Source organism: Micropterus salmoides, unplaced genomic scaffold (genome assembly GCF_014851395.1).
Source record: "Micropterus salmoides isolate LMB-PRFRI ecotype aquatic unplaced genomic scaffold, ASM1485139v1 Ms_hic_scaffold_1, whole genome shotgun sequence".
NCBI lineage: Eukaryota > Metazoa > Chordata > Actinopteri > Centrarchiformes > Centrarchidae > Micropterus > Micropterus salmoides.
Window position 1 is genome coordinate 65,453,737 of NW_024040040.1, and position 25,726 is coordinate 65,479,462.

Below are 25,726 nucleotides of genomic sequence, written 5' to 3' on the forward strand. Positions count from 1 at the left end.
CCGGGAAGTGATTGAAAAAGTAATAAATCCAAACATTTTCTGGGTTCAGCTTCTCTAATATGATTTTTTTTGCAGCATTTTATTTTGACTAGTTGCATCTTAACCATTAAAGAATTGGGGGAAGAACAGATTAATTGACGATGACATTTTATGTCTTATAATTTTAGGTAGGAAAAGGTAGGAAACTGTTTTGGCGTTTGATTTACTTTTGGTGGATTTACCCTCCACCACATCCCTGATGATTCAGATGTTTTTCTTCTCTCTTTTCCTTGGTAATATGGCAATCACAAAAGCTGAAACCAGCGTTTCTCTGGAGATTAAAAAAAAAAAAACTCAGCCAGGCTCCATTTGAATTTCAGAGCCTTGCCAGTGAATTCATAATAGACTTCAGAATAAGCTCTGTGGCAGCTTATGGCATTCCAGTTATGCCAGTCTCACAAGATACCCCCTCCCTCCCCAACCACCCCAAGTTCCTGCAGCCGGTGTGTTGTCTTGGCACTGAGCTGTAGCAAAAAATATGATCACATTTAACACAGCAGAAGTCCCTCTCTGCTTTTTTGTATTTTAAATTTACAAATTTTAACTCCACACAAATTACTCCTTTTCTGTCCTCATTTTTTGCTGGAGCTTTCTGGTCGGATGGTTCAGTGTGATCACAATTTCCTCCCCTTCCTCTCTCTCTTCTCATCATGTCCCTGCAGCCTTGGGCTCTTTTCTTCCCCAAGGGAGGAGAGCGCATGTGGGCGAGAGAGATAGACAGAAAGAGGGAGAGGGGAAGAGAGAGAGAGAGAGAAAAGGGCTGCTGTCACTGGAGGTGGCTTTCTAATACTGCTGTCACTGAATAGATGTGAGTTCACTCTGGGTGCTACTGTGACTCTGTGTATGTGTGTGCATGTACATGTATGTGTGTGACTGGAGGGTGTGGGGGGGTAGCGGCATGGGAGGAGTCTCTGTGCTGTTATTTGTAAAGGCTTTTGATTGCTCTGTGTGTGAGAGATAGAGGGAGTGAGGGAGTCCCCCCCTTTCTTTTTTTCTAGTGGCTCACTGTTCAGTGCACAATGACTCAATGAAAAGTGGAGGGGAGAGGCAAACACACTGTACGGCTGCGGGAGAGAGAGGGGGAGAGAGAGAGTAGAGAACACACAGGAGAGTAGAAGAAGAGAAGCCAATTGGAGGGAGCTCTAAAGCCAGTGGCAAGAAGAAGAGGACATACTTATCTTTTTTTCCCTTCTCTCTTTCTCTCTCTGAAAGGCCACTTTGGAATCAAGTGGCAGCTGTTCAGTCCAAGCTGAACTTCACCTGGCTGTCTGTCTCAGCTTCTTCAAGCAGTTTACTCACTGCACTTTCATACTACAGCATTTAGAAGAGGTTGTACTGCTACTGGTGGTGGTCAGTCATCCCAGAAAGAAAGGAGGGATAGGATCTGTCGGCTTGTTCCTGCAGTGTGGTGGAGTGCCGCAGGAGAGCAAGATGCCTGCTGGGAGAAGCGGGGATGGAGCTGGGTCAGTAGGCTGTGGGATGGCAGCAGTGACAGCGGCCCCGGGACAGTTTTTTCACTCTGGACTGCGGATGATGCTGGCGTGGGGCATCTTGGTGCTGGTGGCAGGTCGGGGAGGTGTGGAGGCGTGCCCCTCTCCCTGCAGCTGCCTGGGAAACACAGTGGACTGCCATGGCCTGGGGATCCACTCTATACCCAAAAACATCCCCAGAGGGACTGAGAGGCTGTGAGTAGTCATACACTGTGTGTGTGTGTGTGTGTGTGTGTGTGTGTGTGTGTTCACATTTTTCTATACTTCTGAGGACCAAATGATCACAGATCGGTAGCTGAAGGGAATCCTTCAGGGTGATGACACAGTGCTGATCCTCACTTAAACGAGCAAGAAGCAACTGGGTTTATCAAGACCATGTCTTTGGTTTAGTTCATAGGTTAGGGTGTGAAGATCCTCACAAGTACAATCAAACATGCAAATATCTGTGTTTGTCTGTGGAAGATGGATGTGTGTAAAACTTATAGTGTGTGACAGACCGAGAGGGAACTGATATGTGTGACTCACCCTGTGGTCAATTATGTTTTTGTGTGCACACACTTTATGTGTCATTCCTGGTTTGTTGCAGTGTCTCTCGTGTTCCTTCCAGCTCTAGTCTGTTTAACCTATTGTCACACACAAGCATGCACGCACACATACACACTTTGACTCTCCACTTGACTCCTACTAATTAGAGTGCTGGTCTGCGGCATCATTTCTCTTTCCTGTAATTTTTTACTGTTGCAAATACATGTTTAATATTTCTGCAATCTCCCATCTTTCCATGCCTCACATTAGTCATGCACTGTAGAAATTCCTCATCACCTTTTCTTCTCTCCATCTCTTTTTTTATTCCATTCTTCTCTGTATCTTCTTTCATCTTATCTCTTACAGCATAACTGCACAAGTCCAGTTTAAGAGAGAAGTTTAATATAATCTCATTTAATGTGTGTGTGTGTGTGTGTGTGTGTGTGTTGTTCCTCTTAAATTGCTTCTCTTACTGCAAGATAAGTATATTTTGAAAGTAAAATTGGGATAACAAAGTGTGCTCCTGATATACCTGACTACACAGCTTAACAGAATTTTTAAATTCATATTTTTTTTGCTGTACACATAGTTAAGAATATTACTGAAAGGGACACCCAAGCCATCACTGAAAATGACGGATTTGTCTTTACACTGTGCTCCAGTGTGTTGTGATGGCATCACTTTAAGTGAAAATATTAAGTTCACTAACTACCATTTACTCTATTCTCAGATAATGCAGATCTAAATTTCATGCCAGTTTAAGGAATGACACATGTTATTGTAATTAAAGTGAATGTTTCTAAGTAAATTGCTGCCCTACTGATCTAATTTTGATGAAACTTCCAGGAATCATACATCTTGTCACTGAATCACATGCTGAAACTAGCACTTTGATCATATTAGCACATGTATCAGCTGTTTCCAAGCTACTTTGGCTATTTCTGGTTCAGCTGGTGGTTTCCTATGTTTCCAAGAGTGTCTGTGACAGCCAGAGAGGCAGCATGAACAAACCAAATTTTCCATTAAAAAAAATGGTGATGGTCATACCTCTTGTCTCAAAAAGCCTAATGTGATGTTGCTGCACTGTCTTCTGGTCTGCTGATACTACGGCTGGAGTCTCAGTTAGTCTGTGCCTGTTCTGCAGAGCATTTCTTCTTGTGTGATTGCTGAATGGTGGTGCAAATTAGCGTCTCTAGAAATTAGACCTCGCTATTTGACTCTAATGGTCTGCCACTGCTGTAAAAATTGTAGCTAATTGAAATATCTAGTTGTGCTGGCAGCTCCATTTTCTACCTTTTTGCCAGTTATTTACAACAAAAAAGGAAGATGCACCCAAAAAAAGGCATGTCACTGATATATTAGAACCTTGTACAGGAGATTTATCTTTAGAGCCTCTAATCTTCTAACCTAAAACAAACCTCAAGAATATTACAGTGTGGACTGTTTGTATATAAATAAGGAAACACTTTATCTCTACCTCTTTAAGTGTTTGTACTGTAAGCGCTCGCAGTGCAGACTGAACATACATGTGTTTGTACATTGTAAGTGTGTGTGTTTATTTCAGGTTCTAGAGTGCCTGTGTGTGAATAATTGATGATTGTCAGGGGTGCCAGCAGAGATACATTATCCTTCCTCCTCTCTGGTTTACTGTAGCGTGGAGGATGTTTTCCCCTCTGAGGCCGATCGCTTTATGATCGGGTATGAGGGCCTGGGTCTCCTGGTCAAAGAGATATGGCATGGAAAAAACTCTGAGCCTGTAGACCCACTTGCTCGTTCGTCTTCTTGCAATCCTGAGATGGTAACTGTTCCTCTGCTAAAGGTTTTCTTGCTCTACAAAGTAACAGTAGCTGACAGAGTGGAGAAACTGAAAAAAAAAGCTATTGTCACTTGCTGACATAAATGTGGCAACAGTTTTATTTAGTAGAGCAGAAAGGTGCTGTGAAAGTTAAAACTGTTTCGTAACGTTTGAGGTAGCTTAGGATCAGACCCACGGGCAAAAATGAGTGTTTGTCGTGTTATCTCAAAAAACTTTTGATTCTGCGTTCGAGACATCTTTCGAGGCCCAAATAGAAAGCTTTGCGTGCTTTCTCTCGACTAGTTTGACAACTGTAACCGTTAAGACACCACGGTTGTTGACAGTCATGATCCTGGAAGTTGGACACTTGCCCCTCCTGTTCAATCTCCGCACATCACACATGTTGTTAAAAATCACAAACCAATATTGACTTGTGATTCAACGTTTAGTATTAAATGTGTTCACTGTGTGCACTGTGATCAGATAAATTTCCACAGTGACCAAACTGAAGCACGTATGTGTTTGCATTATCAAAGGATCACATGTGTAAGTGGTTAGGTTGGTCCATTTTGAGTTTTACTTCAGTAACTACTGCAGTACATTCTGTATCGGTTGCGCAAGTTCTCAAATAAAAAAACCCAAATACAGTTGAATAGCTATTTTAATAAATTGGCACAAAGGTTAGCTATAGGTGCATGAAAACTTTAGGTGAGCTAGAGTGACAGTTCCTACCTGCTGCTAGTCTGTCCTAAGCTGGGCGAAACACATCCTATCTGTACTTGACGAACAGAATTGAAATTCATATTGATCTGGATGGAAAGTTTGATTCTTTTTCAAACACTGCCCTAAATGTCACACCTTTTTTTTTTTTTTTTTTTTTCATAAATAAATCAATGTTTTCAGATGAAACAACTATTTTTACAACTATCTTGAAGGGTCTATTTACACAAATGACAAAAAAATCCTATCAAGTCTGCGGTATCTAGCCATTCAGGTATTATTAGGTTTTCGAGGTTATAAAATCTATTCTACAATATTTTTTGTTTTGAATTGGAATGGGAAATATTTTTTTATGATTTGTGTGAAATGACCCTTTTAAATTGAACAAGACCTAAACCAGAGAATGACCAATGACCGGTTACTCTGTGCATGTAGCCAGTGTGGCCTTTTGACCTATAAACTGTTTCCTCCTCCCAGAGCGCTGGCAGTCTACCACCCTGTAGACTCAGACAGGCCTTGCCCTGCAGTGGAGAGGAGTAACTCATTAAACAGCTATTTGTTAAAGGGCTTGTCGCCCAATTAGCATGTAAAGTGATCTGTGTGTGTGTGTGTGTGTGTGTGTGTGTGTCAGCTGGACAGCTAGCCACTGGGGGAGAGCGAGTTAGTGGTGTGTGTCTGTGTGTGGGAGAGAGAGAGAGACGGAGTGTGTGTACAGTATTCCCTGGGAGACGGGCGGCAATAAGAGGGTCATTCATCAAGGTGACTGCACCAGTCAAACTAAACACCCCCTCCTCGTTCAATTGTCATGGCAACGCTGAAAAAATGGATCCCCCTTTGGGCCCTGATGAGCTATGGTTATTTGAGCCGAGGAAAGTGTGAGAAAGAGAGAGAGGATATCAGTGAGCGTGTGTTCATGAGTATATGCACTGGTATTAGAGAAAAGACTGACCAATGTTTTTTACTCAGTTAATTAGGAATCCAGAGTGTTAAGTTTATACTTTTTGAAAAGAGCAGTTCAAACTGTTTTTCACCCAGTTCACATGTTCCCACACCAAGATGACACTTTTAACCAAACGTTACAGGAAACTACTGCAGGTCCAACAAGGACAGCTTGGTAAAAATATTCCAAACTCTAAGGGGCTTCTGACAGTGCTGAGAAAATAAGTTAGAATCAGATAATACTATCTACCTACCTAAAGGTTCAGTTTGTAATATGTTGGAGGATCTATTGACGGAAATGTTTTCAGTGGTGTGTAAAGACTTTGCTCAATGAACCGTCCCCTTTCATGGAAGATGTTTCTACAGTAGCCCAAATGGACAAACGTTTTGTCACTAGCTTGAATACATATGCTGCTGATGATGAAGATGAAGAAGAAGAAGTCATTGTAGCACTAGTAGTAGTCAACTCGTTTATTAGAAATGAGAAAAGAAGAGAATTTCAAACAAATGGAGGACCACACATATTATTTAGCACAAGAGCCGACAGAGCGTGTCGACCACCATAAAGGGAAAGGGAGGGCTGAGCGGTGCATTAATTTGTTGTCAAAATAAGCAGAATCTCTTTTTCCTCCTTAAATCTTTATAGCAAAAAAAGAAATAAAGTGTACATGGGACATAAAGAAGAATATAGAGCAAAATCACGTATTGCATATACATATTTTGCAAACATGTAATTTTGTAATATGGTTATAACAGTTAGTTTGCAGGCCATGTAGAGTGACCTAGATGTCTGCATGTAGTTTATACGCTCTGATAATGCTTCTTAAGAGCACATGAACAAACACTGAAGGAGGAAGAACAGCTTCACAACTCGGGAAATGGGACCAGGAGGAGCATGTGAATGCACCATGAGCGGATGGTTGCGATTTGTAACCATCACCACTAGATGCCACTAAAACTTACACATTGAGCCTTCAGTTATATTGGTATACCTAAAAATATTCATCCAAGAAGGCGTTCTCTGCAGTTTACAGTCAGTAAGGTTCTCAGTTCAGAATATGCTTACAGTAATAAAAGGTGAAAAGAAAATTAGCAAATCAACAGACTACTCTGGTACTTTATAAAACACAATTTTTACATGAATTTTGTATTATGCTTGGGTTTCTAAAGTAGTTGTATTAAGTAGTATTAAAAAAGTAGACTTGAGTAGAGGTACGAAGATTTAAACTAATGCACGTCTTGTCGTGTTTTTCTTTTCTCTATACTGGTGATGCTGCCTTGGAAGTTGTTCTACCGTGTCATTTTGATGATGCATGATCTGGCAACTTGGTTGACATCAGACAAACATCTGAAACTTGGATCTGTGTATGATGATTATTCATAATAGAGTTTGAGAGTCGTGCAAATTACAGGAGTTCCTCTGGAGAAATAACAAAACGGGAAGGCAGCAGAAGATGGCCTTGAAATCTGGGAGAAATCCAGGAAGAACAAGAGTGTTTGCAGGTATGCTGATGTGTCTCCCAGGTTTAACTCTCAGTGCCTGAGCCTAAATGAACCCGACACAAAATCAGGAAGAGGAAATCTTTAAACAAACCCAAACTCTGTCAACGTGTGTTTGTACGTACGAGAGAGAGTGTGAGAAAGTGCAGGGTGAGGTCTGCACCATCTTTGTGCAGCTCAAGGAAAGAGAGAGACTTAGTGTGTGTGTGTGTGTGTGTGTGTGTGTGTGTGTGTATATGTGTGTGTGTGTATAAAGTGTGGCATCTGTGGTGTGAGTTCCTGGATACCCGCAACTCAACACAAACTACTGACCCAGTGAGACTCGCACAGCAGAGAGAAAAAACACACTCTCTGTGTCTGTTAATTTCTGCTCCTGGGTGCATCATTATATAAATTGGACATGACTCATTGAGGAAAATATTAATCAAGCTACCCATGTATGTGTGTGTTTGGAAGTATTTGTATCTGTCTGTGTGTCATTACGTGTAGCTGCCTGCCAGTAAGGCAGCTAATTGAGTGTGATGAGGATTAGCATTAGCGCCGGAAAAAGTGGGCAGAGAGCAGGAAACGGCGATGCCACATGTACACTTGGATGCCGAATACACACATACATACACACACAGCAAACTAGTTTCTGTCAGTTTGTCAGTCTCCTTAATCTAAATCTCCTTAACCCTTAAATGTTATGGTTCTCAGCTCATTTTGTGATGAAGTGCATAAGTACGTATGAGATCACCTAGTTTTTATAATGCCCAAAGCATTAAAAACAACTATTTGAAAAACTTAGTTATAACATGACTTCCTGAAACAGTGTCCAGGTTACTCAGGATAATCCACGACCTCAGTGTGAACATTTTTCATCGGAAAATTGGAAACTCCACAGCACGGTCTGTGGCTTATTCTGATTAATCTGGACTAGTCCTGTGAGCAACAGAAACTAAATTCAATTCACATACATGTATTGAGGTAGTTGCAGTATTTTAAAACATCTGTATATTGAACCATAACTTTCAGTGGGTCTAAATACCACAGGTGTAAGTGGGAAAACACCAAGTATTAATATGTAGAATCCTCCTTCATATTTGTCACTAGTAAAGTAGTTAAATGCTTTTCTTTAAATTAGCTGGATTGTTTTCTACTTCTTTTCTCCCGGTCCTTCCCTCCCTGTCTCTCTCTCTCTCACACACACACACACACACACACACACACACACACACACACACACACCTCATTTCTCAGTTTCATTACCTGTGACAGCCACCTCAGCTTCTCCCTCTGTCTCTTTTTCTGTCCACCTCTTATAATCATCTTACCATTTCCCCCGCAGCCCCTCAGTGGGAAAGATGCCACTAATGAAGTGTCATTAGACCCGAGTTAGTGTGATCGCTAATACTAGTCACATCCACTGTGCTGCAAACGGGAAAGAAAGAATGGATGAGGAGAGTGATGAGAGAAGAAGGCAAAGAAGGGAGCAGGAGAGATTTGTTTTTTAATATCCTGTTATAACATCAATGAGCATGCACTTTACCCTCAGACAGTAAGACTATGTGTTGACCAGATATAATACATTTGGAACTAAAGCACTTTGATTTGTTTTCAATCTCTAAACTCTGTTGATTAAAGAAGCCAGTTCTTGGGCTGTCTGCTCTAACCGGGTGGACCCCAACAAAACAAATGCTCAATTTTAGTGTCTGTTCCACCGCAAATAAAACAAATCCCGATCATATGAAGGTTCCGGGTTGAATTGGATTGCTGGATAATAAATAGGTGATGGAGCGGATAAGTGTTGGTTTTATTGTTGTTTATTCAGACCAGTTGAGTTATATTATTGCTCTGTTTGTCTCTCTCTCTCGTGTGTGTGTGTATGTGTGTGTGTGTGTGTGTGTGTGTGTGTGTGGGAAGGAGGATTTTGTTTAAGCTTTATGTGCATATCTTGACACTTAACTGGTTCCAGCATCCCTCACAGAAGCTCCATTGATTAGCAGATTAAAATGAGCCATAATGCATCGATTGGCCAAATGCATGCTCATAATGTCTTCTACCGCCCTGTGTGTTGTATCTGTATGTTTCAAAGGATTTGTAAAAGCAGATATGGATGGAAGCTGTTAATGGCCAATATTTCGTGCTCACATTTTGCATCTTTATATTGGACCACTTTCAAGACACATGTCCTATTTCCTCTTCAGTATCTTTTATGTGACCTTCGTCATAAGGGATTGTAATCGTTATATCGTATATCGTTTAGATGTTGACCTATTGATTTGTTTGGATTTATTAAATGTGGAATCCATGTTTGCCAACCAGACAACAGGGATATGGAAAACTGGGTTATGTATTCCATGTAGGCAACAAAAAGCTGGGACGAGGCTCACAACTGGTACACTCCTGTGCATGTGAGCGCTAGAGAGACGAGGTGACAGTTTATTAAACTTTCTGTGACTTGTAATTAATCTGGCTCCATCTGCACATAGGCCTGCTGTACTGACGGCTCAGGATAATATTTATTCACATACTCACTCGCTGTCCACTTCTCTCCAGGTTAGAGCACGATATTGTTTGACATTTTTTCAAATACTTGTGTTGAGTTTTTGTAGACAACACTTGGAATTTGACCTAGCTTTCATTACCTGGTATTCATTCTTCTGGTACTTGACAGTTTTTCATACTCGACTCTTGGACATTTCTGGTTTGATCCCCAGCTCTACTTTAGGATCAGTGCTTCTACTCACTGTATGTCTTTTTATCTTTATTTTTTTTCCTTCCCACCCACACCATGTATCTCATCATCTTAGTCAAACGCCCCCTCCTCCTTCTCTTCCTCCATGTCAGATCTAACAGTGGAGAGCAGAGCTGAGTGGATCAACTGCCTCACTGCCCACTGAGGCTGTGATTGTGTGTATGTGTTTGTGTGTGTGTGTGAGACGCGTTCTGCTTTAATGAGCTATTGTTTGGCAGAGTCGCCACTCGAGGGGAGTCTGTCGCTGAGCTGACCCCTGACCCGGCCACGCTGCACAAAACTCCATTAACCACGCCTCATCAGGGCTGTATATGTGTTCCCTCGTGTCTCTTTCCTTCTCCTCAGCCAAAGAAGAAAAATCTTATGAGCACTTTGCATTTGGCGCCTGATATTTTCAGACTTTGTGTGTTTCTGAGCATCCATACATGCTCTTGGTGTGTGAAAATATGGTCATCGCTGGCGGTATATCTCTCTCCCTCGTGATGCTTGTTTTGCTTCTGCAGTCTAACTGTCAGGGTAATTTCGCACGCATCCAGGGAGTGATTCTGGACCCCCCGCCACGACCCGTCTCCATCCGTCCTTCCTTCCCTCCCTCTGTCCCAGCCAATGCCTTGCTTCTGCTTCCCCCCCAGACACTCAGTGCTACCTCCTCCTCCCTCTTCAGACTGTAAGACCTCCAAAAATAGTATTTTCTAATGTGATGAGTTTATTTCATCCTCAAACATTTTCCACATGCAAATGTCATAGTCTTGACTCCAGTGCAGCAATCTGCTATACCAGCTTGTGCAACTGTGCGCAAAATTAGGCAATTACTTAACGGTTAGTGTGACTTTCTTGAGCAGCTGCGAGAGCCAAAGATGATTTTCTTCCAGGTTTTTGGCCAAAGTGCAACTATATTGAACATTTTGCGGTTCACAAGATACCTGCCCTCAATATGTTGCATCCATCTGCAATCCATCATTGACAGGAGGCAGAAATTGTGATTCCTGTAGTTATGCTACTCTGCTCTATAATCCTGCTGGCTCCTCAGAGAGAGGGCGGGGATGTTAAAAAACTGATACTGTGATTGTTTTCTTTGGGATGTAGGTTTTAGTATTCCTTGTTATGGTGCTGATATACCTGATATAATTGCTTTTAGTAACTTGCTTGCATATATCCTGTATAAATCCTGTATTTATTTGGTGTACTGGTTGTGCACATACCTTCAAATTTAACACTACTCGTCTGCAAAATACAGTGAAGCCAATCAGCAAGTCAGCAGCAGGCTGAAAAAAATCACAACTAGTGGAACCTATCGCCCATTGAAATACTATTAAGCATATTTCATTGTTTTACAACACTTTATAGACAAAATGATTAATCAATTAATCATTAAAATAACTTATCGATAATGAAAATACTTTTTACTTGCGGCCTTAGCAAAATCCAACACATTCTGGTCTCAGTAGAGATGATTTGGCCCTAATTTGTTGCCTAGCGAATATACTTTTGCAGACGCGCACTTGTCACACACTGTGTGAGTTAGTCAAATCAAATGGGCATATTCCAAAGTTACAGCCTTTATAGTACTAATTCCTCTTGCTTTTCTATCACTCCGCAGCAGCTGTGCAAGGAAACACTGTCTGGGGAAACAAACAAGTTACCTTGTATATAGCCTGTTCAAGGTGGGAATGTTGCACCGTTATTCCGTAAACAGAGACGACGGCTGTGTATAATGGGGGAGCTGGAAGGATATAGAAACATAGATATAGAAACATTTCTGTATCAATAGTCAGGACAGGACAAGGGTGTGACATTTTATTGACATGTCGTGTGCGACCCACCACTAGGGGATTTATAAAGAAGTTAGCAGCAGCAGTTGGCAGCTAACTAGAAAAAGAAGTTAGCAGCTAACCTACAGCAACTGAAAATGTTATTATTGTTTAGAAAGCATTATTGTTTCCCCACCAGATTTTAAACAACTCTCATCTTATTTGGCTAGTACTCATTGCTTCTGTTGGTTAGGGTTAGTGGTGGCCTATCAGAGGCAGAGTAGGGGGCAGGACTTGACTCAAAGCTGGTGTGCATCATGTGAGAGTTTAAAAACCTGGTGGGGGGAAATATTGCGTTGAGAAAACAAGGTTATGCTTCACACTAGACGCCGCCGCTGTTGTGTTACACGTCACGCCTCTTTTGCCTACGGAACGCCAGCATGCTATCTAAAATCACAGGGACAACAATATGCCGGCTTTGTTTGGTTCAGTGTCAAGCAGAACGGACAAGGTCACACTCTGTTCCACCCTTTACATAGTACAGGAACATGACACTCTACACACACACAACACACACATAAACACACCGGTACTAGCACAGGGTTCAGTTTACCTCTCCTTCCACAAAGCCTCGTGGGAAGAGTGACATCATCCCCTGTCTTTCTTCGCAGCCGTCCATCAAAGTAGACAATGTGGTCATAGCATTAAACCCCTCCCGCTAGGAGCAGCCTCTGCGACGCTGTTGGATATACGGCCTGCCTGTCACATATCACACACTGACAACAGTTTATACCTAAAATGTGTCTATAAAATGACATTTATCTGAAGCCTCTACCTTGAGTCACTTGTGTAAGTGAAACAGTAGAGTGAAGCTTTTACAGAGAACAGTTGAAAAAATTATTGGAGAGCATGTCAGTTTGAGTTGGGGATGAACATGATACTCTTGTCAAACAGTAGCTGTTTCATCTTGGAAGGAATCTCATACAGTCTGTTTGAACAAAAGTCTGTTTCCTCAGTTTTCTTGCTACTTTAAGCTGACATCAGCTGATTTAAAGTAATAAAAAAAAAAAGAACAATCAGATTGTCCTCAAAGTGAACTCTCTTAGAACAGACTTTCTTCACTGCGAACTGAGAGAAAATAACTTGAAAGAACAGAAACAATGTGCTTTACAGTACAGAGATGTTTTTACAGTGTAAATTCAAAGAAAGTGTCCTCGAGGAAACACTGAAGTAGTGGTAGAATCCGACTTTGAAGAGAGCTTTGCTTGTATGATTTCTTTTTCGTTAAAACAACTTGTAGAAAGTGAGTCCCAGTGCAGCTTAATCTGCCACACTTTTTCAATCAGAAGTTCACTTTTTGGCTGCAGACCACAGCGGCTGATAAGCCATGAAAGCCTGCATCACCAAATTGGATTTTCGGAATAAATTAGAGCTTGAGGATGATATCAAATTACCTGGCAAAGTGACTGCTAGCATCCCACTCTTAAAGTGACTACAACCATACACAAATGTTTGACTTGAGAATTCCTTTAAATTTGGCCACTAACATATTTTCAAAAGTGAGAGAATAAAGTGCAATACACTACTCTGCAGACAGAAGACCGTAGTCAAGGTCCAGTACCTTGACGTCCCGATGTGACAAGATTGCTGCTTTTTTTAGGAGTAGGCTCTTGAAGTTCTGTTAGCAACATGACACCGCTGTTGTGAGACCGCACTAAAGGTGCACAAAATGAGTGGTTGAGTCATAATTTATGTCCATTTCATACAAAATGCATTTATTCTATGAGTGTAAGAAACAGAAGATGACAGATTTTTTTTCGCATCTTTTGGGCGGTCCTGTTGAAGTGTAACCAATGTTGACTAGTAATGTTGCGTCTGTACTGTTTTTGGTGGCAACTTTTAAAAGCTGTGTCTTCCGTTTTTATGAAGATCAATTTAAATCAATATTTTCTCACAATATTAATATATTAACATTTATGTGGTTGTGTTTTTGTGTTTGATATGCACACACGTCAGTATTAACATTTCTCTTTCATGTTATAGTGTGCATTTCTCATGCCACTGATTAAATGAATGTACTCAGTTTACATCCTGTTCTCTAAACTGCTGTTGTCTTTGTTTGTTTTTTAGTGATCTGAACGGAAACAACCTGACAGTCATCAGCAAGACAGACTTCTCTGGTCTCAAACACCTCAGAGTCCTGTAAGTCACAGCCACATTTACTCGCTCAGCTCATATGGTGTCATTTACACTGGGGATGCTGGGGACAAGGCCTCACCACAGTTTGAAATGGCTGGTTTAGTCCCCAAGTGTGCAGCAAGAAATGAAGATGCTTTGAGAAAGGTTTATTTGCACAATAAGAAAACATGCAATTTAAATATAGTTTCTCTTCATATAAAAAAAGACATTTCCACCATAAATTGGAGCAGAAAATGTCTCCAGAATGCAGGAAATTACGTGTTGCTCAAAAACTGACCCCCTGCTCATATATTTCAGCATCAAATACTTATTCAAAATTCTCCTACATCGTCACGTCTCATGACCCAAATGTATCATCACGCTCCTAATCTGAGCCCTTATGTCCCCACCTCTTTTCAACACAAAGTGACGCCCTTGGTTCACCTAGAATTTAGCTTCTCATCCGCTGAATTCTCGTTCAGAGCGTCAGTCACCCCAGTTTTACCAAAGTGTTTGCCAAATTACGTTTTAGATGTCAGTGTTATGCGGAACAACTTCGAATTTGTGCAATTTTTCTTTCCTGTTCAAAATATATACAGAGCCCTAAACCTTCTCTCAGAGCTGTCAGGCTCTTTGTTGACAGGGCAAAAGATTGTCGGTATTCAGCAGAGATTCTTTCCCACATTTCTTTGCTAGTTTTAGGTCTCATAGGGATGTGAGAATCTTGTAGTGCCGTCAAAAAGCCAGAGGGAACAGAATGATGCTAAATCTCAGCAGTGACACATGAGCCACCCAGAGGTGCTTGTGCGGTGTCAGTGTCAGTCAAATTTACAACAGGGAGGGGTTTATCTGTGACCTTTTGACCTGGAAGCACAGTGCCCTCTGGGAGAAGCTGCGCTGATGGTGGTTTCCTCTGTTAACCTGAGGAGTGGGACTGTGCTGAGTGCCAGTGATGGACGTGAGGTGTGAAAAGGATGACATGCCAGGAACTAATGACATCTCCGGAGGCCTGCTTAAAACAGATTAGCAGCCTGCTGGGAGCCTGGGGCTCGTTGCCGTCAGGAGGGGATTGAGTGTTACACCAGAGGTTTATGATGTGGGAGTCTGTGGAGTGTATTTGTCAAATGCGCAGATCCCAGCAGCAACTGTGGGTGAAATAATGTGTGTTGAGGCTTTGTTTTTTTCAATTTGATTAATGACAGGGTGATGGATGTTATATTTTGTCTTTTGTTTTGCTTTGTGCACAGCCTGGGTTTAATGAATAAAATCAGTTTGCTTATAATGTCTTCACAAAATAATGAAGTGCTCTCTTTTTTTTTTTTTAACCAAATGGCAAATTGATGCCACCCTCTTGTCATAATTAGTTTCGAATAATTTGCTTGATGCGCTGATGTTACTGATGTTTACTAACGATAAACACTGTATGCCTGAATAATGTTTTTAATGTGGTCAAATGGCCAAATATTTATTTAATAAGCTTTGTGGTTATTTTGGTGCAACTGTGTATTTGCTGCTTTGCCATTTGCACTGCTTCAAGACTATAATACGAGTAAGTCTCTGAATCGATTCTTAAAGTTGTCATATTATGCTAATTTTCAAGTTCATCATTTTATTTAGGGGTTGTACCAGAACAGGTTAACATTGTTTTATTTTTAATAAACACCATATTTTTGTCATACTGCACATTGCTGCAAGACCTCTTTCCACCCTGTGTGTTGAAAGCTCCGTTTTAGCTATGGAGTGATACATCTTACCTCTACAAGATCTTTGTTGGGAGTTGCACATGCTCAGTTCCAGAGACATTTTAGAGGAGACACGCCACTCAATCACATCCTCAATCCATCTATACGGGGAAAGCCCGTAACAGCAAAGATGGCGGTTATCCCGTCCCTCCCGCTAGAAAGCCAATCTCCTGCTTTTAATAGCCAAAGCAGCAATCATATTTCAGCCAATCTTGTGGTTCCACTGACGTAAGCGTCTGTTATTCTTCCACTGCGCATGCGCGGAAGTGGTGACGCACGCGTAGTAGAAGTATAACTGGTCGAGGAAAAACTCTTTTTAAACCTTATTTTGTGGCAAAGTTGTCAAACTTTTGAACTTTTCATCAGATTTTATTGCAAATTCTATTCATGTAGACTAGCCGCTAGGCGAGCATTATGACGCGCATTTTGCTGTGACGTCACAGAGAACATAAGGAAAAGGCTGTGTTTTCTGTGGCAGATGAGAACTCCCTTTGGGTGGACTTATTCACCCATCTACTGTATATACATTGGTTTTTGTGAGTAGCATAATAGGAATTACATCTTGTTTTACAACCTTGTGTTGTGATAAGAAATGAACGATAATGTAATGTTTTTTTATTGCAGTCATCTGATGGAGAACCAGATCAGTAATGTTGAGAGAGGAGCTTTCGATGAACTGAAGGAGCTTGAGAGACTGTGAGAGCACACACAGACATTCACACATATTTACATGTATAAAGATTGAAGGAGACATTTCCACTACAGGTTTTTCAATCAAACATGTTATTGTTTTTTTCCATTCAGTCGCCTCAACAAGAACCGTCTCAGTCAATTTCCAGAGCTGCTGTTTCAGAAGAATGAAGCCCTGTCTCGACTGTGAGTACTGTCTTCCTTTACACTCCTCTATTTTAAATCTAACATGAGCGCTATACTCCTTACCCTGCTCCCTCTGTCGTACCTCCTACAGTCCACAACAACAGTCAGTTGTGGTTGATAGTTGCCACATAAAATCACACAGTGTGTGTGGTGATAAGGCATTGTGATCATTTGCCTTCTGATAAAGTCACTACAGATTATTGTGATTATTTCTATTCAATAATTTTGATTTGAGGAATCCAAACAAAGAAAAGTAAAGATAATGATTTCAAAAAGCACAATAAAATGGAAAAAGAATGCAGTGTGAGTGAGCCTTGACTAAGAGACTTACTGTGTTAGTATCCATATTTCAGTGTAGAACCACAGCTTAGCTGAAGTTCACATAGAGTTTACAGCCCCTGTTACTCACTTGTCTCTCGATACACCATTTCACCAAATTTGGCTTTGTCATCAGTTTCTGTGCTTTTTTCTGTACAAACTGCAGCCTGCAATTTAGGTTGGATCTAGGGGTTCTGTATAATGCCCCACAAAACCTAAACTGGGATTGTTCTGACTTTGTGATGAGTCTTACATGGATGTGTGTTGTGTTAGTGGATTGGAGGAGAAGGGTTAGTTGCTGTAGGTATGTATTTTTGTACTACTTCTGTGTTTTGTTTGCACCCCTGACTAAATTAATTTCCTTTATGGAAATTAATTCTACAGCCTAAACACCCAAAATAAGTATTACACTCCAAACTATATTCTGTAACCAGTACAACAATCCTACACCCTACAATGTACATATATACCCTGACATTATACCACAATGCATTTGCACTGCATATCAGCTAACATAGTATATAGATATTTTGATCTATTTAGTTTAAAGGAATAAACCATCACATACAGAACAGTAACAGAAGCATTTTCTGCTGCTTCTGGCAGTGTGCTTCCTAGTTTTCGGATCAAAAATTGACCCATTTTTCTCACCTAGAAATCTCTGCAAATACTCTCCCTTCGGACAGCAGAAGCACCACAAATCACTTACAGAGTCCCACAGGAGCAGCAGGCAAAGTCGAGCTTTAATCTGATGACTGAACACACACACAAACACACACAAAGCAATTTTTTTTCTTGTTTGATAACCGAAAGCTTGGACGCATTTGGTTACTATGCGGCTAAATGTGTCTCTCACACACACACACACACACACACACACACACACACACACACACACACACTGCTCTGAAGTCTTTGTTATAAATGTGAGTTTGTAGTGTAGGATGGGGAAAGTATCTGCTACTGCCTGGAGACGCCTGGTAACACACATACAAACACTGCTGGAGAGAGAGAAAGAAAAGCAAACACAACTGATCTCTAATTAACTTTTCTCAATGATTGATCCATTTATGACAGTGTTTTTGTGGTGTGTGTGTGTGTGTGTATGCTTGTGTGTGATGCATTTAGCCGTTGACGCAGATACAAAGAGACACTCTGAGCGGAGAGGGAGTAAAGTGGATAACAGCCATCAATAATACACATAATCACAGAAGGAAGGTGACGATGAACAAGTGGACGTGTGTGAATGAGCATGTGCGTGATTCTATGTGTGTGAAGGAGAGAGATAATGAGAAATATGAGAGTGATGAATGGTAAAGGAATGTGTGTGTGTGTGGTCTGTTTGTGGATGCGTGTGTCTGTCCTGATTACTTGCTGTTTGCCTTTTTGGCAATTTCACACTCTGGCTCCCATCAGGGGATGCCGAGATGGACTTGGCATGTTCGATCAATCAGCGCACACACACACACACACACACAAAGCAGCACACACATAGTGCAGAGCCATTAGCACTTCCTCCAGCAGCAGTGATTTCTTTTCCTCCTGCTGTGTTGATGGACTCTATAAAGCCTGATGTCCCTCGGAAATGCACACACACACACTGGGTTGCTTTTTGTTTGTGTGCATTTTTCTCTCTTTGGCCAAATTACCTTCCGTACTTAATTCCTCTCTCTACATATCCATCTCTCCTCCTCACTAAAATTCTTTCTTTTGTTCCTTTTTATATATTTAAGGCTTGTGGTTTGGGTTTTTACAGATTAAAAAAACAGCACATTTAGTTAAACTGACTTTCACCCAGATGTTTTGTCCTCACACATCTAAAAACCAATTCATGGTTGCCACATCCGCGTGGCCACGAGGGACCGTGTGATGTGACGTCCACATGCATCCCTGTACTGTATACAATACAAGTGCTTCTTTTGTGTTATGGATGTACTGTATTCGCCATCTGTGGTCCTATTTTTTTAAGTTTTTCGGCAAAATACAACAAAGTTGTTTTGCTGTTGCGAAATCCATCTTCTTGTCGTGAGCACAGCTACAAATATGCCACATTACAGAAAGTGAATAATGGATGGAAAATTGGAGTATGCTGATTTTGCAATGGTGATCAAGCCCTTTAATGTAATTACGAAACATTAAACTAAAGTGTTTGTCCTGGGCTTTTGTCAGTGTTTCCCATTAATTAACGAGACCATGGCGGCCCGCCACAGTCTAATTTGTACCGCCATAGTTTCACAATGAACCGGAAATATTTTTACACATCTCATAGTAACATTTCAGACCTCTTAAGTTGTGTTTTGTGGGCGCTGCTGTAAGCTCGCACGCTCACACACTTTGGCATCCGACTCGAGACAACCACTTTTCTTTTAAGGTCAGTCGTTTGTGAGAAGGCAATTAAGCTAGCCGCTCCTAAATTTGGAATGCACACGTATTAAAACCTTTATGGTAAATCCACTGAAACGGACCAGTGTGAGCTGACAAGCAGGTTAGCGACTTTATCCTGTCAGTTTCTCTCTTTACAAAGACAAGTGTTGCAGAATGAGAGTCCTACCTGAAGAGAAACTAGGAAGTCTTCATGTTACGCGATACGAGAACCACATACAACATTATTTATCAGATTGGGTCGGACTTGATGAATTTAGTGCGTGGATACACTTGGACAACACCCGGTTTTCAAAATAATAGGGGTGGGAGAAAAAATCGATTCTTCGATGCATCGCAATGCGGATGTGGAAGATTCTGACTTGATTAACAAATGTCAAAAAATTGATTATTTAAACATCTGTGGCACGTACATAACAAGAGACCAGTGCTCTCCCTGTATTCGGCACAGTTCCGCTGCGGAATGAATAACCACCCTACTTCAATGTCACACAATCATTAATATCAATGTGCAAGTAATGATTTTAAATCGCACATTGTGCGAGCATGGTGACACGCAATGCCTGGCAAGCTCTCTGTGTATCCTGTGTGTGAGGCTGTGCGAATGAGAGAGAGAGCAGCAGAACATGACGGTGAAAGTTAGCGAAGGAGGTAAGTTTCAGTCTGGTAGTAAATGAGCAGTGGGTCAGTGTCCATTAATAAAAGTCTGTTGTTTCCCCAACTGCTGGGAAAATGAGCGTGAGCTAACATCTCCCTTGTACAGCTGCTAAGTTATGTAACGTTATGTAAATCAGTAACAAAGTAAACATTGTTAGCTGTATGCCATTACTACTTACCTGTCCAGGGTTGAGGACATCAGGTACAAGTTAAACTGGTGAACATCTCTGTCCTGTTCACATACTGTACATCCTGATACTCGTTAAATTATATTTCACATTTCTGTCTGAAAACTGCTTATTAAAGAGAAGAAGGTGGTGATCAGGAGGAGCTGTGGTTAGTAAAGTAAATTAGGGAAACAAGCTAGTCCTTTTAAGTTAAGGAGTTTCTTTTAGATTCCAATGTGCAAATTAAATGCATAGTAATTATCCAGAAATCACATAGGAAAAAAAAGATGCATCAAGGTGCATCAATAATCGTTTTATAATCGCATCGCAGCCCTCTGAATCCTAATCAAATCATGAGGTGCCTAGAGATTTCCACCCCTACAAAACAAGGTGTGCAGTATGGAAATAAGATTAATTGGATTATATTCACAGAAAGTAGAAACCATATTAAATGTGTCCATTAAAAGTAAATAAAACAAAAAAACAACAGCAATAAAATGTTATGGAAATGACTTACTTACTTACTTACTTACTTACTTACTTACTTACTTTGATTTAGGGTTGCTGGAAAAACATTAAATTAACTTGACTCTTGTTGACTTTTGTTGCTGTTTCATCACCATTTATAGCTCTACAAATGGGTTTATGATCAAATTGTTTACTAGAGCACAACATTGTTTACAAGAGTGCAAAGTTCTTCATAGATAGCCTCTTAATTTTGCACAAAATGATGCATTTAACTATAAAATTTTCTTCTGGGGGGGCATGCCCCTGGACACCCCGATAGGGTCCGAGGCCCACCCACCATAGTCTCTTTAAATCCTGTGAAAAACAGTGCTTTTGTTATTTAAAAAAATGAAGTACACACATTCTTAGCATACTATAATTTGAACACATACATACAAAACCGAACAAACCAATTTCCATAACCATAATCCCAACTAGCCATTAGAAAATATAACACCTGTTATATACAATTCAAAATGAACTAATAATAAACTGCAATATCTAATACAACTAAACAAACAAAATTAAATTAAATAATTAACCCTGCTTTTACCTAAGTATAAGTAGTAGACCATTAGAGATTCATTTAAAATTTTTTGATGTTCTTGTCCAGGGTGTATTGGAAAAAAAATTCTTTCTTCTCATTACACTCCTCATCCAGTGAAGCCAAACTGCCCTTACCTCGCAGATTTCTTTGCTCTCGCTTCTCTCTTTTTCATTATAGAAAAACTGTTGTATGTTTGGGTATTTAAAAAATGGTTCACATCATTTTGGGATTGATGTAACATCCGTGACATGGACACCCATTTTTAAATCTAAATCTAAACACAGACCTCAGCCTCAACGACCCCATGTCTGAATGGACCCTCAAGAAAATGGAACTTTTAATAAACACGAGTCAAGAAAAACCCTCAAACTACTAGCCTTTTTAGTAGTTATTGCGTCTGTTATCTGATCCAGCTCTGCACCAGTTGGCAAAACCTCTGATTAAAACAAATTCATTCTTAACGAGGACATTCAACACTTTCAGTCCAGCGGAGCTTTGTAGATGTCTGAATGCTGCAGTATTTGTCCTACGTAATGCTTTTGATGGAGGTTTTCAAGTTTAGCACTGACCTGAACATGCACGGTGTGTTCATATTTTAAAACTACAAATCTTCACCTGTGGGAGCTGCTTAAAAGTGAGACCAGAAAGACATTTAGGTTTGGATTTCACAAAACGTGCAGCTACAGTTCGAATACCTGATTTCATTTTAAGGCTCAGGTATTTGCCGTTGGTGCAGGTTGTCATATGTAAATGTTAGGAAGCTTCCTGTGAATGTTTTCTGTTAGGTTAATCATCATGATCACACTTTTCACCTCGGTCTTTGCTTGATTGATACAGTCCTTACCTCTCTTTCCTCTACCTCTGCTTCAACCCCTTCCTTTTCTTGATTCTTTTCTTGACTTTGCAGACTCTCTCACTCTCTCACTCTCTCTCCCGTCTTTTGTTGGCTCTGTGTGGTTGTGTGAAGAGTTTGCTCCACACCCAGTAACAGTCTTTTGTGTGTTTTGATGATCCCCAGAGGCTGCCTGAATATGTGTGTGTGTGTGTTTGTGTACAAGGTTGCCCCGTCCTAGCAACTCCCTTTAGCCCAGGGGAACCCAAGAATTATGGGAGTGTAGCTGTCTCTCTCACACACACATACTAAACTTGACCTGGAGGTGAACTGTGTGGTTAGCCAGTCGAAATAGAGCTTCAGCAGGTGTGCTTTTTAAGTCCTTCAGACAAACAACTTGGCAGACTAGTGTTACTTCCTGTCAACTCTAGGCATAGATAAAACTGTAATTGTTTTTGGTGCCAAGAAGAACAAATAAAAGTCAGCACTCAGTCAGAAATGTTAAAAAACATACAAACCAAGCCAGAAATCTTGGTGTAGTCATGGACTGAGAACTGCCTTTCAGAAGCCACAGATGATCATATATCAGAATATATCAAGAATTATTAGACTTATTTCTCAGCAGGATCTGGAAAAACTTTTATATTCAGTCGACTCGACTACTGTAACGGTGTTTTTACAGGTCTGATCAGACAGCTACAGCTGATTCAGAATGCAGCTGATCGAGTCCTCACTAAAACCAAGAAAGTGTCTCAAATTGCTCCAGTTCTGCGGTCTTTACACTGGCTCCCTGTCTGTCAAAGAATTGATTTTATAATACTGCTGTTTTTTTGTAAAGCACTGAATGGTTTAGGGCCAAAATACATTTCTAATCTTATACAGTATGAATCATCCAGTCCTCTAAAATCATCTGGGACAGGTCTTCTTTCTGTCCCCAGAGTCAAATTGAAACATGGAGAAGCAGCGTTCAGTTTTCATGCAGCTCCTTTTAAATCAAATGCTTTGCGAAGCTTTTAAATAATAATCTTTTAATTGTATTTTAATGTGTTTTTATATTGCCCCAAGTTGCTTTTATGTTTATGTAAAGCACTTTGAATAGCCTTGTTGTTGAAATGTGCTACCAAGAGTAAACACAGCAATAATCAAAAATATATACAGTAAAAGTAAGCAGCAATATAAAGTTGGAAAAACAGTGCCATCAAATATCAATCAAAAATGATTTGATATGTTTATGAATAAAGTCTGCTCAGATCCGGTTTGAGGTTGCTTGCCATGTGGAGTTTTTGACCACTATGGAGCAATTGATGAGCGAGATGCTGTATTGTTATACACCAGAAATACACCAGAAAAAAAGACTGCTAAAGAAGAAGACAAGCAAGAAAGCATGTGTGTACAGTGCATTCAAAATATTTAAAAAAATTGGTGTAGGTTTAATGTGGAAGAAAATGCACGTTTGTTTGGCTGAAAGTCAGTGAGTAACTTAGCAACTGACTGCTTCATCTTCAGTTCAAAAGAAGAACAGCCGTTGGTTGAATTTGTGTCAGTTACGATGTCATACATCTGTTGTCCGTCCATATGCTCAGTATGTTCTAAACATTCACACCCATTTCAGGCCATGATCGGCCAGGTATGTGGAGATGTCTTGTCATTCTTGACAGTTATGGCAGTGATTGAAAATGTTATGTTGAAGTGAATAAAGTACAAAAAAAACAGGTTAGAGACATGAGGCTGATTGAAATGAATCCAAAGGAAAAAGATGTATGCACAAAATATTAATATTCTACGACATTAAAAGTGTATGTGGATCATTTAATGCGTCTTTTCGTGTGTGTCCTTGCGGTTACAGTAACTTCCCATCAGACACTTGGAGATTTTCTCCTATTAGGTAGAAAAGCAGAGCTGTCCTCATTAGTGCAGCCATGATGCCTCATGACTGGCATCTCTCTGTGTGGCTAATTAACAGTGTGAAGCAGACAGGTGTGGCGATGGCAGCTGCCGGGCTGCCGCTGTTTAAGAGGCTAACCGGAATGTGACCTCGCCATTTACCCCACTAATTTACTGAGAGAGAGGAAGAGCGCGTACGCTCGAGTGATATGTGTGTCTGAGTGTGTGTGATAATTGCTTGTATTTGCATTTGTACAGTATACTTGTCTGTTTTTGTTTGAGTATGTGTGCTTGCGTTTGTGCATGTGCTAATTACAGAGATTTGCACCAACAGTGTGTGTTGTGTGTGATTGGATGACGTAATTATTTATAGGTGTGTTTGCAGTATGAGAGAGAAAAAGTGTGTGCCTGCACATGCATTAATTTGTGTTTGCCTGTGTGATAATTTTGCATTTGTGCAGTTTTCCTCTGTCTGCTGCGTCTGCTGTCTCACTGTGTTGTGAGATAATTGGATGTATGTCGATTTCTACAATCTGTGTGTGTGCCTGCATTTTCTTCCCACTATTTATTTGCACCATCTGGTTATACCTGAAGAAGTAAGAACATTTTTTATTTTTAATAAATACTTTGAATTTCAAAGCACAGGCATTAATTTATGGTTCCATAATTAGTTAAATGTAACAATTGCCTCCACAGCTAATATTCAAATGTTAAAGTTAGTCTATATAACTTTGAAATAGAGACATAGCACATTATTCTCATTAACATAAACAGTTACATTTGTATACACATTGTAAAGATGATTTTAAAGTGATTTGTGAAATGAACCTGCCTCGCAACCTGCATTTTCTTACATGTTAGATATAGAATGTTTGTAGTGTTTATAAAAGTGGTAGCAGAAGATGTAAAATGTTTGGGAGATGGTCAAATCTTTATATATTGCACTACTTAGTCTACATAGTATTGCACACCAAATTCTTTTTCTAATGCAAGTTTATAATAAAACCTGATTTATTTTATTTCTCTGTGCCATAGAGCTCCATTGTTGTCGATTCAATTCATAGAGGGTATGCGCTGATGTCACTTCCCCTTCCGGAACACGCTGGACTGAGTGGCAAAACATCTGTTACCATGGCTGCGTTTGGCAAACCGGGAGTAAAACAAGTGATTACTTGCTCAAATTAAGGGCAGTTGGACTCAACAGTGATCCTTACTGCTTACCAAAGAACCAGTGATCCAGCTCTTTCCCATTTTAGATGAGTTGTTTGTGTTTTAGCTGATTCGAGCAAACACTGCTGCTCGTCTTTCTGCCACTCAGTGAGCCTAACTGCGTTCTGTCTACCGGAAACACAAGTCTGCAACACAATATAGTCCCCAACAAATGCTGTCCAAAGGGACTGTTTGACAAAGACTACAGTGTCCAGCTGTTTTAGCAAATAACTTTCTTATATATCTATATATGTGTGACTTTGTAAAGATTTACATCTTCAGAAGGAACCAATGGGCTCGGTTTGTTGATAATAGCAAAAATATTGATTTTCTCCAGCTTTATCCTTTAACCAGACAGCTGCTCTAGGGAGTTGCAGTTCTTGTTCTCGTTTCGTGCTCACCCACACTAATTTTCACTCACGTATAGGATACTGTAGAGCCTTCCTAGATAGCTGAATTCCATTCATTACATGCTGGCCTGAACGACAGAATGGGTCGATTGCCAGTGACTCCCACAATGATATATGACCGTTCTCCAAAGTAACATATATGACCGCACCATACCTTTAGTATGTAAGTTACATGACATATTGACCTCAGTAAGTGACTAAACTCACCTACCTAACTTAAGGTTTTATATAAGTCAACATTGTCTTGGTCTCACAAACCCCAGTCTCCTGGGTGAAACTTCTGTGTTTTTTGATACATCAACTACAGCCACTGGCATTAGCATAAACGTGAGTCGTAATAAGCTGCTTGACCAGTCGACCTGTACAGCCTTTTTTCTGTTAAGGACGGGCTTGATTTATCAGAGCTTGTTTGTTGAGCACAGTTCAGGCCTAGTGCAGCTGGAAATGAGGTTGAAATTGCAGTAAATGCAAAATGAAACCCAAACGAAGAGTCTATACGTATGTCACTGCAAGCAATCCCT

The 25,726-nt window shown here is 40.4% G+C and overlaps 1 protein-coding gene across 1 annotated transcript in view; it reads left to right on the plus strand.

Annotated features, from left to right (window-relative positions):
• Positions 1–1,125: 1,125 nt before the first annotated feature.
• The window catches only part of slit1b (slit homolog 1b (Drosophila)), a 67,931-nt gene continuing 43,330 nt past the window's right edge, over positions 1,126–25,726 (plus strand). The window contains exons 1-4 of the mRNA XM_038711724.1: positions 1,126–1,724; positions 13,627–13,698; positions 16,041–16,112; positions 16,221–16,292. Of these exons, the coding sequence (XP_038567652.1) occupies positions 1,471–1,724; positions 13,627–13,698; positions 16,041–16,112; positions 16,221–16,292 (470 nt within the window). The 5' untranslated portion in view covers positions 1,126–1,470. The remainder of the gene's footprint in view (positions 1,725–13,626; positions 13,699–16,040; positions 16,113–16,220; positions 16,293–25,726) is intronic.